This window comes from Falco punctatus (assembly GCF_963210335.1).
Source record: "Falco punctatus genome assembly, chromosome: 8".
NCBI lineage: Eukaryota > Metazoa > Chordata > Aves > Falconiformes > Falconidae > Falco > Falco punctatus.
The window spans coordinates 30693966-30709676 of record NC_137588.1 but is presented as its reverse complement, the minus strand read 5'-3'; the positions used below and the strand labels follow the sequence as shown (position 1 = coordinate 30709676).

Sequence of the window (15711 nt, the reverse complement as noted above, 5' to 3'; positions counted from 1 at the left end):
GACTATAGATTTTCACAACAGGGAACGTTATTTCAGGACCTGTGCTATGTACTACCAACTTCTTCAGCTCTGTTGAGGCAAGTAAATACCCATTTTACATGGCTCCTCTCTCACAAGAAGAGCACTTCTTACCAGAAAAAAAAACCACAAAACTACAAAAGCATAAGTAGAAATTCACAATGCAGAAAGTAAACAAATTTTATTAACAAGTAATGTACCTCATTTTTGCAGGTACTCCAGACTTGTTTTTCACTCCTAAAACATAACATGAAACTAACTCCTACAAACATCAGCCAAGAACAATGAATAAAGTTTGTTTTGTTTTTCAATGGTAATGTGTTACTAGAATTTAGAAAGCAGTAAAGTTGGGTTAGTTCAGCATTACCAAATGAAAACACTCTTTCTTTGTTCATACTTTGTTTATTCTGATAGGGGAAAAAAAAACCCAAACAGTATCATATTAATATTTTAAAGGAAACAGACCAGTTTTCCTTAAAGGATGCAGATTCAGCTTTTGAAGGCCAAACCCTGATCTCTTTTTTCTCTTTAACAGAATTATAAACTAATGGCTAGGAATTATAAATACAGTACAAACATACAGCTAGTGAAACAAATGCAATACAACTTTCCTAAGTACTTTACTACTTCCATAATACAAGTCTATGAGAAAGCCCAAGGGACTTCCATAACAGCAGTCATTGTTGTCGTTTCTGTTACAGAAGACAGCACCAGCTACTTTTATGTAGCACAGTTGCCACACTCTTAAAAACTACTATAAGAAAGGAGATTGGCAAAATTTACATGTTTCTAAAATGCAGCAAAGCAGTGTACAATGTAATTGTATTTTAGCTGTTTCTGTCCTGTTCCACAAGGCTTTCCAGAAGGGGAGAGACACCAGCCAGAGGAGCCACATCCAACCCAGCATCCCGCTGCCTGTGTCTAGATCACGAAGCCAGACATCCATTGCCGCCAAACCCATACAAGAAGAACAGGCACCCTCCTCTGCATCAGCAGCACCAGGGGAGCCCCGCGGGGGGCGGGCTGGCTGTGGCTCAGGGCACCTCGGGGAAGGGGAGGGTGAAGGAAGGGCCAACACAGTCCCCAGCTGACATGGGGCACTGCCAGGCAGAGTTAGAGGTTGCATTGTGCAGAGAAAAGACTGGGACCTTGTTGGTTATAAGAACAGGCAAAAAGGTCAACCACATTCAAACAGACCTCCCAGCTCCTGGTTTGAAAAGCACTCCTCAAGCCAGTTCACAAAAGCTGTGTTTGCTGATCTGCAGCCAGCATGCTGCACATGCAACCCAGGAGGGATGCAGGCACCCATCATCCTCAGTATTTGCTGCTGGCTACCTAAGTCACATTTACTACTGCCTTTTGCTCACTCAGCATCCTTTTCCCTGTGCCTCCTACTTATCTCCTTCTTCCACCTCTCCCATCCCCACCACTCCCTGCCCTTCAGCTCCAAATCCTGTTTCTGCATCCATGACTCCCATGCTTCACACACTACCTTGTTCCATACTCTCCCCTCAGTCTCTTCCCACCTATCCAAGGACTTTGCCCACATCTGCTCTCACTGCTTTGAGTCCTGAGCTTCTAGCATCCAACTTCTCAACAAGCAGGAGGAATAGGACAGAGGGAAATGGAAGGACAAGATCAGCACACCACAACAGCAAGGAGACACACAGGTGAGGCAGCAGATAGAGAAGAGCTGACTGCTTAGTCAGATTAGGAAGAATTTGGATCAAGAAGTTACGAGGGTTAGTAAAAATACATGAGCATACAACAGGGGAGATATCAGTGCATAGCTGCCCTAGTATTATACTCTCTGTAGTCAACTTCTAAAAGCTACTGCTGACAAAGTATCTTCCTAGCTGGAGCTGTGTCCTGACCCAGTTCTGGGATGCTTAAGTGCTTTAACTCTGCTTGTGTTAGCAGCCACATAATAAAAGTAAGGGATCATATTTTACACTGGTAAATGATTTCCCCTATTCATCAGTTTGTCAACATCAAGGTATATAGCAAGTTACATACCCACGCTCACTGTGCCTGTATGCTTAGTGCACCAAAGCCTCAAGATAACGTTATCCTCAGATAACATGGCTATTACTATTCCCACATGAGCTACGCAAACACATTAGGATTTTACTTCCCATCATGAAAAAGGTGTTTTAACTCCAGCATGCAATTTCCTGATGTTCTTTAGTATGTGGTGTTTCAAAGAGCTGTCCTAGCATCACCGCCGCAGCTCAAAGAAGTGTGCAAAAAGTACAGCAATTGCGTCAAGGGTAGCAGTATAAAGTTCCAAGTCTGTGGAGATATGGTACAAAGCAGAGACAGGGAGTGATATCATCTAACATAAAGAGCTAGCTCCAGAAGAGGATATCTGCTTACAGTCATGATTGATGCTTTCAACTCAACCTGGCCCATCAGGAGGTATGGGAAGTGCTGCTAACAATCAAGCTAGTATTGCCATGATGAATCATAGTGGCATCAACTTAATACAACTCATCAGATGCTAGTTAAACCACTCTATGCTGCTAATCGCTCTGTGTATCTCAAGTGGTCTCTTGCAGCATGCCCGACTCCAGTAAGCATGGGCCAATCTATTGTCTAATGAGAATATTAGAGATACATAACTCACTTCTGCAGGAACTTGCATAAATGCCCTGTGGACTTTCATGCAGCCACAGTATATAAAATTAAGCAACAAAAGATAAGTTACATTCAGACTTCTTTTTCTTTTCTTCTGATGGCATAGAGGAAAAGTATGTCTATACAAACACACACACCAGCAACAAATCAAAATAAAGTTTTATAAAATCAAGCTGATCAAATATCTGCTCTAGTGGGATTTACCTATATTCAGCTCTCTAATTGCTTCTTTCATCTTTTCAAATGAAAAACAACACTTCATGTCATTTCGTCCAAGATTTGTTAGTGTTAGCTGAGGAAAATTAATCATTTTCATGGAATCTGATAGGTATGGATCAGTATCCCTTATAAGACAATGAAATACACATCACTCACAGCTTGCAGTAGAGGATGTCCACAGGACGGAACAGAATAGACTGGAGTAAAACAGGTATTTTCCTTCAAACTTTTTTTTACATTTGGTTGAAGTGCATCAATCCCTTGCCTTTTCACCAAATACATACAGATTTCACTTCATGAGTCAAGGCATTTTCTTCCCTGCCCCGCCCCCCCCCCCCTTTTTTTTGAACTGAAGCACTAAATTCACACTTAGCTTTCATTACATCTGAGAGAGCCTTCTGCTGCTCTTGTTGAGTTAACAAGACCTTTTCCATTAACATAAATGCTACTGAGTAGAATCAGTTGTTTATAATAAAACTACTCCCTGTAATCCCAGTGTACTTCAGTCGAGCGCCAGAAACACCACACTTTCCTTTCTCACTGGCTCCTTGCCATTCTACCCGCACTGTCGTACCTGTAGTTTTCCCATCAGTGTTTCTTTCCTGTAGGCTGTACTAATCTACCAAAACCATAATGTCTGTATAATTTTTTTCTATTGTTGAAGTGTGTAAATCCCTTTATAGCTTGATCTCACCAAATTAAATTAAAGTCTTACAGCCTTACACTGAGACTTATCCTAAGCATCTTCAGCTCAGGCTCACGCTTGAAGTTGACCTGTGAATTGGTCATTTTGAAATATTGGCCGCATATTTTGCTGTCATGCATCTGAGATAAGAAAAGCCTATTTCTGAGATCATGACAAAGAGGAGCTGAAAATCTGTTTCTTTGCCACAAGGTGAAAACTCACAAGACTTTAAAGGTTCATGATTTGCCTATTTTTGTCTTTCTGTTAACCAAAACCCCACGTGTTTATGATTGCTTGGGGCACAAAAGAACTATGAATACTTCCATTAAAAACTCTGCATGTTCCTGTGAGTGCCACTGTCCACCTATACCCACACTGATACCTATCACCAACTAGACTTGCTGCAGTTTTTCTAAGTTACTAGTAACATACTCCAATTTATATTTACTGCTACACTGTCTGTCATTCAGGCTGTCAGACAAGGACCCTGAGAGACCAAGTGCAATGGAAACACTTAAGAGAAATAAAGTCTCACCCATCTGTTGGCTTCATTTGACCATTCATGTTTCCACTGACTTCTGGTACAACCACCTGCTTCCTCTATGCTCTGTGTACCCACCTACACATCTCTCAAAATAAAACCAAAGGCATTGCACAAACACCTCATAGATGAAAATCTAGAGGGAAAACAAATTCACCTTAAGTCATCTGTCTTCTGTTCCAATGACCCTAGATGAGAGTTAGAGGAGTCCAAAGGTCCCCTGGACATAAAATCAGTTTTTCCATGCATGCAGCACAAAGTGACAATTTGGGAACTTCAAACATGAAAGCTGCTATGCAGAATTCTCTTTACGCATCATGTGTAGTTTATTTTGTACAGGCAATAGTTGTTAAGACATTTTTATATTAGTAAGGCCTGATTTAGTACTTATACTCAATATCCATGACTATTTTGTCAAACTGTATTAAAGGATTTAACCTCAAAATTCCCAGGTGGGAGAGATAAGAACTATCAAATGTCTTCGAGAGGGAAACCAAGAAGCATAATTTAGGAGACAGCAATGAAATCAAGCATTTGATATTCATGCCTTCAATAGACAAGCCAATCTCCATTAAAAACCAAAATCTGATTATTTAAGTTTTCTCTCTACTTCATAATTTAATCACTAGGATAACAACGCTATGTAAATTTAATTTCAGCAAAATAAAGTTACTAAGAATATCTATGCAACCCATGTAGGCATATATCATTTTATAAAAAAGCACTAAGAAATAGATTACATTTCACTTTTACAAGTAATGTGTCACATTTCTTCAAACTCAATACAAAACTGTGTTCACTGTATTCCAAAAATAAATGAAAAATATCACCATTCTATTCAATTTGTTTAATGTAAATTATCATAAAGCATTTCATTCTTCGTTGCCTCTTCTTGCTTATATGGGAACCTAATGAAGACTAACATTATATATTGCACCTAGGTCTCGCTTTGTAAGACGAACCTAACCAATAAAAAAAAAAAAAAAAAAAAGCGTGAACCAGATACCAGATCCATGGAAGTACGTAAGCTTTCTATTTGGAGTTAGATATATAAACGTCCTAACAGTTCTGTATGCTTATATTTACAGTTCCCAGGAAATGAAACACTCAAGGCACAAAACATTCATAAACACTCGAGCATCACGTGACTAATTGTAGCTAATTTTAATCACGTAAACAACAAGGGTCCATCCAATGCCACACTGAAGTAATTTCCCATTTAATTTCAGTCTTATTGAATTTCTGAAGGTAATTACAATTTAAACAAGGACTCTCTAATCCTATTGCTAAAGAAAATGCACCAGCAGATAAGACACATGTAGCTCTACGGCACACCATCTTTTAACCTTTCTCCACTATGAAACCAACCAACCAAGACAACACCTGTAATTCTACTTATCACAAAAGTTTTTTCAAACCTGCTTCAAAATGGCACACTCAAAAATTATGCACACAAACATAATTCCTGAGTTTCAACATGCACCCATCCAGAACAGGGCTAGGAAATGTTACAAATGCCACCACTGTCCCCATTACAGCACCCAGCCAATGAGTATGGAAAGCTCCCCAGGGCTCCCAAGGAAAAGCACAACGGCAGAAGTCTCCATTCTGCAAGAGGAACCTGGGAGACAGCAACAGGAACAGGGCTTGCTCCAAAGAAGAATTTCCAGTTGTGATACATGAACCTTGCTAAGTGCCTGAAAACAAATGTATTTTTGAGAACAACAATAGCTCAGCAAAAAAATACAAACTAGCTTTCAATTTACACGCCCTACAGAAACATCAGCTAAATCCAGGCTTCCTCCAATGACTCAAAGACCCTTTAAAATTCAGTGTTAACAGCCTTCAAAAAATGCCTATTCCTTCTGAGTCTGTTCAGACCTTCAAGTAAGATATTTTTTTTCCAATTGCAGCCTTCTTAAGACCATCACTATCCTCTTGATGAAAATTCACCCTCAATTTCATAAAAAATGAAATCCATATAGATCCACAGATGCATGGGCTAAAGCCAACCAAGACTGTTTGTCATGCTGCTTCTGACACCAACACCCATTTCTTGGGTCATCAGAGTCCAGAGTCCTTGGGGGAGGTGTACAGTTGCCGGTAGTATCTTCTGCAGAAACTCCCCAGGGAGCCAAAAGTGACACTACCCACACACCTTTCCCAGCCCATATGCTCCTGCCATTCTCCAGCTGCGTTGCCAGTATCAAATGCAAAGAGATCTCCACAAAAAATGCAAGACAGACACTTAGCAGGCCAGGTGAGAAAAGGTCACAAAGGCCAAGAAAACTTTTGAAGTCAGAAAAGAAAAAAATGTAGTTTTTCCATCCTAAATCCCTTCTACACAGAACTGAAGAACAGATTATTTGGAGCTTATTTGGCACACCTTTTACTAAAAATAAACACTGCTGTCCTCTCTTCTCAGAAGACCCCACACATCTCTCGGAAGCTGTGATGGAACTGAATCACACAGCCCAAGAAAGGCTTCTTCCAAGCAGGATTATCAACATGCTTATTGCTGAATACTTAATCTTTCAACTTCTAATTAGTTAAAAGGAAAAAAAAATAATTACCAAACCCCTCTAAGCAGTACTGAAATAAGAAATGGGTGTGCAAATAATACAAGAGAGAAGTCTGGTATGGAAACAGGTTTATGTTTCAAACTACATGCTAAAATGATCAACTAAAAACCAAAAAGACAAATACTTCTGGACTTTGTCTGAAGCATCATAACACAAAATCAGACTTAACTGACAGCAAGCAGCTACTTACCAATATCAGTTGAATACACCCCTGACAGATAGTCCTATACTTCACAAACAGCAGAATCTCCTCTCAAATTCTGACATGCATCATCTACAGTGTCATACTTCCAATACATGCCAGGTTTTACACACTGACATTTCACATTTTTCTCCTGACAGTTCCTTTACTAGCTAACTCCAACACAGATGATTGAAGCCAGAGTAAATGGTGCCACTTCTCTACATTTTTGGTACAGAGAGTAAATTTGGTGTAACAAGCAGCATTTTTACCCCAAAGCAAAGTGGAATACTGCCTTTGCGAGGTCAGATCCAACTAACTTTACAGAAGTAGAGTCATGCTCCTTCCAGAACACACGTACCCCAAAGGTAGATACCACCTGGCAATGTGCCTCCAGTGGAAGTGTGCCCAACGGGAGAGTTTGGGTTCCCCTTTGCTCCACAAGAAACTAAGTGGCAGGACTCCACCATCACTTCCAAAGTGAACTGCACCACATCCTCTGTGGGAATTACCCAGACTCAGAAAAGAGCGCAAAATACAACAAGGCCCTCACAAAATCTGCTGCTGTGCAAAGAACATGCTCCAGAGCCCTTATGTACTCCTTATGCATAAAGCCAATGAGTTGAGATGTTCTATTTAAGCTAGCAACTGAAATTTTCTCAACAAGGAAAGAAAAAAAATAAGAGCAAAGGAGTAGTTCATATCAATATCTCCGATGAACATGGAAATCAACCAAACAAAATACACCCAAGCAATCAGTTAAAGTAATGAGGAAAACATCTGTGTATATATTCTCATTAAAACAAGCTACATGTGAAAAGAAATCCAGCAACTACATTACTAATCACATTAAAGAAAAAACAAAACACTAATGTTACTTCTCCCATGAGTTACTTTGAAACTTTTCCAGTATATTTTTTTGCATCGCTCAGAATCAACTTCATAGAAAATGAAGAAATAAAAATACAGACTTGGTTCTACAAGCACAGGTTCAAGTTTAGCTTTATTTCTTTCATATCATGAGCAGAGTCATTGTCTTCACTGTACAAAACACAATAACTTACTTTAATTTTAAGCTAATTAACAACACTTACACAGCAGTCTAGACAAGACATTGTTGACTTAAATCAAAATTGCTTGAGAGAAGACTGGCTGTACAGCCACCATGGACTCATTTGGAGAACATATCTTCAACCCAATAGGTTTTATTCCCCCAACATCTCTTCAGTTTTAGGAAAAGCAATTCCAATTTCAAGACACAGGCCTTCTCAGCTACAACTTTTCTACCTGCCTGCCTTCACTTTCCCCCCTTTCTGCACCACAAATCAGCTATTAAATCCTAAATAAATGGAACGGGTAGCACTTAACACAGGAGCCACAAGGGTACGTGGGCTCCTATCTCCTGTTTAGAGGCCTGTTTAAACAGGAATTAAAAGACTAAATGCTTCTGTGGATTTAGGCCCAAAAGCTCAGATCTGCAAACACAGGTACATGGCAGAGCAGTCCGAGAGGTGACCCCGGACCAGCTGCACAGGCCCTGAAGAAGCTCTCCAGTGACAAACACCCTTTTCAGAAGCTGGCTAGCGAGACACAACAGCCTGAACACAAATTGGGCAACTCTCCCTCGTGCTCATCTTCGGAAGCCCTGAAGCTCCTCTTCTGGTTTTACATTCTCTGTCTTTGCACCACCCTCGTGCAACTAAAAGCAAGCCACAGCCTTTGGGTCCAGTCTGCTTTTAGAAATAAAAGTATCTCTTTCAAGATACAGCCACTGCCCCAAGCACTGGCATTACCTCAACGCGGGTGTTTGTTTCACAGCACATAACCGGACAACATGACCACCTCCAGGTCAAACGCCAGCATGGCGACGCCAGCATTACCGGACAACATGACCACCTCCAGCTCAAATGCTGGCATGGCGATGACAGCATGGCGATGACAGCCGGGAGCACATCTCCTCCAGACCTACCCCTCAGCCCCGGTGTGAGGGGCCGTAATTCCTCTTAATTTTAGGAACTGCTTAAGTACCATCCTCGTGAGTGGCATTTGACGCGCCTTTGTTTGAGCAGCGTACTGAAAATTACACCCACGATGCCTTCAAAGTATTACTCATGCCTTTTGAAGAGCCAGGCCACCAGCTCCGAGGCTGCCGCCCCCTCCCCTGGCCTCAGGGCTGCCACACCGCCCCTCACCGCGGGGTCCACGCCACGGTGTCCCCGACGGGCCCGGGGTAAGACATCGAGGAGTGGGGTGGGGAGTCTCGACCCCCCGGCCCGGCCGCCCCCGGCCCCGCTCACCCTTCTTGTCCATGAGCCACATGAAGAAGAAGCAGGGCGCGAAGCCGATAGGCCCCCAGAAGACGAGCAGGGCGATGTCCCAGCCGCTGAAACCGAAGGCCAGGCGGGCCGAGTTCTGGATGGGCCCCCAGCTGTTCCACACCAGGCCCTGCGCGAAGCCCAGCAGCGAGAAGAGCAGCAGCACCAGCCACCGCCGCCCGTAAACGCGGCCCGCCAAGGGCGCCAGCCGCCGCACCGGCACCGCCGGGCCCCCCGCCGGCCCCCGCGGCTGCGGCCGCCGCCGCTGTTGCTGCTGCTGCGGCGGCGGCGGCAGGAGGGGCTGCCGCTCCTCCGCGCTACTCCAGCCCAAGCCCATCTGCGGGGGCCCGCCGGGGAGGAGGGGACGGGGGCAGGGACACCCACACTTCAACCCCCGAGCGCGGCGGCGCTGCCCCGGCCCAGCACAGCCGCATGCGCGGTCGGAGACGGCCGGCGGCCGCCTCCTTCCTCCGCCGGCGAGGGGAGGAGGGAAGCGGCGCCAGGGAGGAGAGCCGGGCCCGTCGCCCGCGGGGAGGGAGCCGCGCTGGCGGCCGGCCGGGGCCTGTGCGGGGCGGGGAGGCCGCCGCCCAGCGGGGAGCGGGGTTCCGGGGCAGGAGCGGGGCGGCCCGTGGGAGGCGCCGCTGGTGCCCCGGGTGTCACCGGCGGGGTCGGGGAGCCCCTGCTTCGGGGCCGCCGTCAGCCCCGGCCGTCACGGCTCCGCCCCGCGCGGCAGGGTGCAGCGGGCCTGGCGCTCTCCCGGGCCGGGCTCCCCCTTCCGTTAGTGAGGGCGGTGCCGCCGAGGGGAGCCCGCCAGAGCCGCCCCGGAGGGAGAGCCAGAGGAGCATGGCCGGGGCGGGCAGCCGCCGTCCTCCCGCGCCGGGTAGGTGCTCCTCACCCCTCTAGCTGCGGAGGGCGCTGCCCCGTCCTGGGCCCGACTGCGCGGCGAGGCCCGGCCCGGCAGCACGGCTGGGCTCCGCTGGGCCGCGGGCCGGCGGGTGGGAGCGGGGAGGGGGCGAAGCGGGGGCGGGAGCGGGGCGGCCGTGCCTCTGCTCCGGCTCCTCCTCCGAAACGTCCCCCCCGGCCGCCGGCCCGTTCCCGCTGCAGTGGCCGGGGCAGAGGCGGGCCGGCCCTTCAGCCGGCGCGGGGGCCGCCATGCCGGTGAGCGCTGCCGCGGCGCTTCTCCGCGCTCTCCGTCATTTTGACGGGAGAAGTAGGTTGTCCTTGTGGTGAGGTGGATGCAGGGCAGCCGTGGGCCGAACCGTGGGGGGAAAGTAGTAGCTTTTTACAGCCTGCGCTGAAATCCGTGGTAAAGTAATTCGGGTGAATATACCGTCATGTGGGCTACGCGAAGCTCATTAGAAACTATTATCATTAAAAAGATTGAAGTATATATCAGAGCCGTTGGGTTGTGTGGGTATCTGTATATCCGCCATCTGCGCGTGTCGTAAAATTAATGGCTCGTGTGCTGCACAATGCTTCATCTTCCCGGCAAAAATTAGGTATTTCGGTTTGGCTTGCTTAGGCGTTCTGCCCAGAAGTCTGGAGGCTGGCCCGACCGATGTGCCTGACCGGGGAGCACTGGGCGGCGGGTCGGGCCTGAGACCCGCCCTGGGTGCCGCTCTGGGTGCCGCTCGGCGGCGTGGAGGGCGGTGGGGTGTCTGCCGGGCTCCACGGTGCTGCCAGCACCAGGGGTCTGCAGCCACAGGTACACGCTGCCGTGACATCCTTCCCCAGACATTTGGACGGTGCATTTTGTTCAGCCCACGCAGCTCTGTTGGTTAGGCCGAGGTCTGAATTAGAAGTTGCACTGAAGGTGCAAAATGAATTTTTACCCATTGAAGTCAGCAGAACTGTGATCAAAAAGAAAATGAGATTTTTGTCTAGAAAAGTTAAGGAAATTCCCCAGGAAAAATAAAAGTCATGCACAATTAAATAATGGGATGGACACACATATATACGGATAGTATCAAACCAATTTGAGCTTGCCGTGTACAACTGTAATGACAAAAATGCTGTAAAAAATAGAGGACAAGATTCAGATATGGTCCTGACCGATGGATTTTCCAGTAGTGGTTTGGGGCCTCAAGTAAGATTAATTCCCTGTTTTACTAGGTCTTTTTTGTACATTACCACCTCAGCATAGTTCAGCCCATGCCAAAATGATCTTTCAATTTAAAATGGCTATGTTACTAGTATAATTTAAGTGATTCAGTGGCATTGTGCCAAAGAAAAAGTGCTGTCATTTGCAGAAGTAAACAAAGTGAAAAAATATTTATCTCTTTGAACATTTTTCTATTAACTGTAGTAGTTGTGTTTCTTCGTTGTTCTAGTGGCAGAAAGCCCACCCAGAAATAAGGCAAGTGGGGCTTTGCAGTGTCCTTTAACTGCAAAACTTCCCTCATACTAACTGTGTAGTAAAATGAAAACTGGAACATAAGCAGGATAACTCTGATAACTTGTCCAAGTCACCCCATCTTATGATGGGTTTAAAGATATTTTCACTTGTGTGGGTCAGCAAGAAAGAGAAATTTCTGAGAAAGAGCAACAAAAGAAAGGAGCTGTCAAAATAGGCTCGGAAAATCTAGGTGTATTTATTGCTGACATAATCATGATTTAAATAATTCATTTTAATTGCTTGATTTGAAATCGCTTCATCTTTTCATAGCTTCACAACCCATATGTGCATCTTTCAGTCATGTCCTGACCTTTTCTATTCCAGCTATTTAATTAACACAGTGTAATATTCTGTGTGAATTATTCTTGTTTGCAGGATATGGTGCTGTTTAAATTTGTTAATGTAAAGGAGCAGTGCATTGTTGATAAACTGTTGGAAACCAAATTAGCTTTATCTTGCAGCTAGCTGATTGCATTATTTCACTCATGGGTATAATACTTCTCTAAATATGCTAATTTCACTCGTTTTCTCCATGTGGTGACATTTTTACTGTTCTCATTACTGACATTTGTAATATTTGGGGTGGGGAAATCTTTTCTTGCTTTAACCTCATTATAATGTAGCTAAAGAGATTTGAATATTATCAGATGAAGTGCACATATATTCAGGCAAGTGGAAAGATTATTTTTTCTCCTGGCCCAGAACTTTCATGCCTTTAGCAAGACTTGCGTGGACTTGACGGTGTCTGGACCCAAAACTGTGATACAGAAGCCCATCTAGTTAATAATTGCCCAACCATAATAGTGTATCCATTGATAGGTGCCTCCGTTTCAAACCTGAAAGCTCTCAAGGTGGTTGCGTCTCTGTATTCATGCCTGAAACCTTCTGGAATTCATCTTAGGAGGAGCTGGTGGCCAGGAGCTCTGATAGACTAGTGGTGACAAGTAAAAATTATATGGCTGATGCTGTTAATTGCCGCCAAATGCTCATCCCATCCCTGAGGCAGGCCTGGCTGTTCCGCTTATGAGTTGGCGCCTAGACTGTGCTGATTTAAGCCTGGCTTATTAAGATAAACTGAAGGTTTTGACAGGTTGGTTATAACCTCGAGGTATCTGGAGATTCTAATTCAGCTTAAACACACCTGTGATGTAATGGCTGAGCTGAGTCCAATCCAGGAAAGTATCCCCACCATGGGTCAAACCCCAGCTCTTAGCACATTAGGAAGTGCCATTTGCTCTCTCCGGTTTTCAGGGTTTTGACAGATTTGCTCTCCCATGTGGCTTTCTTCGGAGAGGTTCAACGAGCTTCAGCATCCCCTTGTTTCTCATGCCTCTCTCCCAGCAATTCCTAACACCATGTGTACAGTCATGTACTTTCTTGTATCAACTCATATCTTGCAATCTGACAAGTAGCAATTGATTGCTTACCCTAAAAAGGCTAGAAGCGTTTTGGCACAACATGGTCAGGACCCAAAATTCATTCAAAGATTCGAAAGTGGCATTTAGCCAGTTCTGAGTTTCCTTCCAGCATCCAAAAAGAGGCCTGTTTTCCAGGGATTTCCCTCAACTTCTAGACTTCAGCTGGAGTTGTGACAGTGTAGTTTGAGAGCTGCCATAAACAGCACTAGTGTAGCAGAGAGCTGGAATGGTTCTCTTCTTTACACCCCTTGTCTTGAACAACACTTTTGAAGGTGAGCGTGTGAGGTGTGAGCAAATCCTGTTCTTCCCTCATTGACTTTTGACATCCTTTTCCTTTTAGTAGCTTAGGAGCAGGTTGTTTGGGATCTGAGCTGTTTTGGGCTCGGTTTGGGCACCTTCCAGTCTGTGCATTTTGTACCTTTCAGCATCTTTTCTCACCTTTCTTTTTATTGAGAGGCAGGTAGACTTCCAGCTCTAACATCATATAATGATTTCCTTGTACTTCAGGAGGAAAATGCTTTTACAGTGTTTCCTTTTTCTTTTTACTAGTATCAACAAGGAACAAAAATACAGACACATCTTCAGCTTATGAAAGCGGAACAGGTTTGTTCTTAAATTTAGATGTCAGTGGTATCCAGTGGGCATTCTTTTATACCTTTTGTTTGCAGGCTGAGTATATCCACATTGCAAAGTGACTGCTGTAGTGGTGATGACTTCAGATTTGCGGTGAGCCAGAGCCCATTGCTAGGTCCTGTAGGGAGATGTGGGGTAGCTCCTTTTTCTTGTGGAGTCCACCTTTGTGGCTGGCCAAGGAAATCAGTCTCATCAGATCACCCGTAGACAACGCTGTAAGTTCTTTGCTGTAGCTCTCAAAAGGAGTATGCAAAAGTCACACCTGACTTGGGCTTTGAGTACATTTAAAGCATTTTGTACTCCATTTCTGCTTGTTCTGCCATTCATCACCTGCTTAACAATGAACATGCAGATAATGATTGTATCTTTGAGGGGGAGGTGGAAACTGCATGATGTCTTTCGTCCAAACTCATTTTGATGGCTGCTTCCCTACCTCACTGAGACAGCCCTCAGGCTCAGCATCTTGAGTATTTTAGGGACATTATTTTGAAGCTCCAACATCAGCAGGCTACGGTCCTTATGTTCTTTCATTTTATTCAGGGCCACTGACTGCAAACAACATCAGTAGAGTATTTTGCATCCCAAAGTTGTGTTAGGGAAATCCTGCTTCAAAGACTGATGGTTTTCTGTCTTCCTGAAAACCTGAGAATTATGAAAATGAACAGATTCACACGAGGGTGTTAGGCTTGAGTTGGGAATACAAGGTGAAAATCACCTGTCTCATTGGGCTAGGACTGCCTCCGTGCAGATCTCATTGTCCCTGATGCCAGCAAGAAGAGCAAGTCACAGTGCTTTGGTACTGGTCTGCCCGTTGTGTCACTGGTGAATATGTTTCTCATTTCTGATCAGACTTTGTAATTGTTTTCCTATTGTCTTAGACTGAAGCTGCAAGGAGTAATTTAATAATTGCTCTGATATCATTCATGATGTAGGCATTAAGGAGTTTGTTTCTATTGTTCTGGCTAGTCATGCTTGGCTGTCATGCACTAGGTATGCTGTGTGCTCTTCAAATGGGTCTTCTGAAGACCTCACTGGGTACGTGTTTGGGATCAGGTCCATATTGAAGATGTAATGCTCACAAAATGTTGTGTCTCTGTTTAGTAATGTGACTCTTTGTCATGTAATTCTGTGTAGAAAGAAGAGGCTAAATGGTATTTCCAGGTCTGTGTTTTTCTGAACAGGGGCATATATGATTTAAGATTAAATTATTATATGCTTTGTGATCACAGACACTATGAGATTGATTGGGAGTAGAGATGGTAGCACCAGAGTTTGATTTCTATTAGAGTATTTCAGCAAGAGTGATGGTAAGGCAGTTTGGATGTCTTGGTATTTTGTGCAACTTTAACTTTTTACAATTTTATTGTTTTGATAATGTTCAGGGGGTTATCTTAAAATTCCAAGTGTCATGTGCTTTTGAAGACTGGATATAGAAGACAGTATTGCTTCTAATACTAATACTCAATTAGTCAGTGGTTGATGTAGTGACATTAATGTTGAAAAGGAATCTGAAAATACTGAAATTCCTTTACTGAAAGGACTTTTACAGATATACTAATAGGTTGACAAATACTGAGTTTTCTTAAATTTTGCATCTTGCAAAGAACTTAGCAAATTCAAAGCAGCAGTACTGTCATGGTTTCTTCTAAAATTAAAGGTCACCTTCAGTTTCCAGAAATGCAGGTGCAGCCGATTAGAACAAGAGTTCTTGCACATCTGAGTGGAGACTTGGGCCTTGATCTTTTCTGATATTTAGCTCTTGGTGTTTACAGATAAAGAAACTTTGCAGGCAGTTGTTACTTGAAAAAGAAAAGAGAAAGAAAATCTCTGGAGGGAAGATGGTAAAGATAGGTTGACACCACTAGCAGCAGCTTGTTGTATTGTAAAGTTGTGAAAGATAAGCTTCTATGTAACAAGGCTGTGCTTTTTCAGTAAAAACAGTTTCTTTTATCTTTAATATTTATATTAAAAAACAGAACCTAACAGTAATGACATGTTAAAGTTGAAAATTAAATTAGAAGAGCTTGGTAGTTCACATTTTGGTGAGCTGTATTAGGCTGAATGTATCCTTAGCTCTACGTTACGTC

At 44.2% G+C, this 15711-nt stretch overlaps 2 protein-coding genes across 4 annotated transcripts in view; one reads left to right on the top strand and one right to left on the bottom strand.

Moving 5' to 3' along the window:
* SLC49A4 (solute carrier family 49 member 4) overlaps positions 1-9515 on the bottom strand; it is a gene marked incomplete at its 5' end in the record, with an annotated part of 68588 nt that extends 59073 nt beyond the window's left edge. Inside the window, one exon of the mRNA XM_080399781.1 lies at positions 9161-9515. Within this exon, the coding sequence (XP_080255907.1) occupies positions 9161-9515 (355 nt within the window). The remainder of the gene's footprint in view (positions 1-9160) is intronic.
* A 95-nt stretch (positions 9516-9610) lies between these two features.
* Positions 9611-15711, top strand: part of HSPBAP1 (HSPB1 associated protein 1) — a gene marked incomplete at its 5' end in the record, with an annotated part of 38119 nt that continues 32018 nt past the window's right edge. For all 3 annotated transcript variants that reach the window (XM_080399771.1, XM_080399770.1, XM_080399769.1), the window contains one exon: positions 9611-10058. In XM_080399771.1, coding sequence (XP_080255897.1) covers positions 9611-10058 — 448 coding nt within the window. The remainder of the gene's footprint in view (positions 10059-15711) is intronic.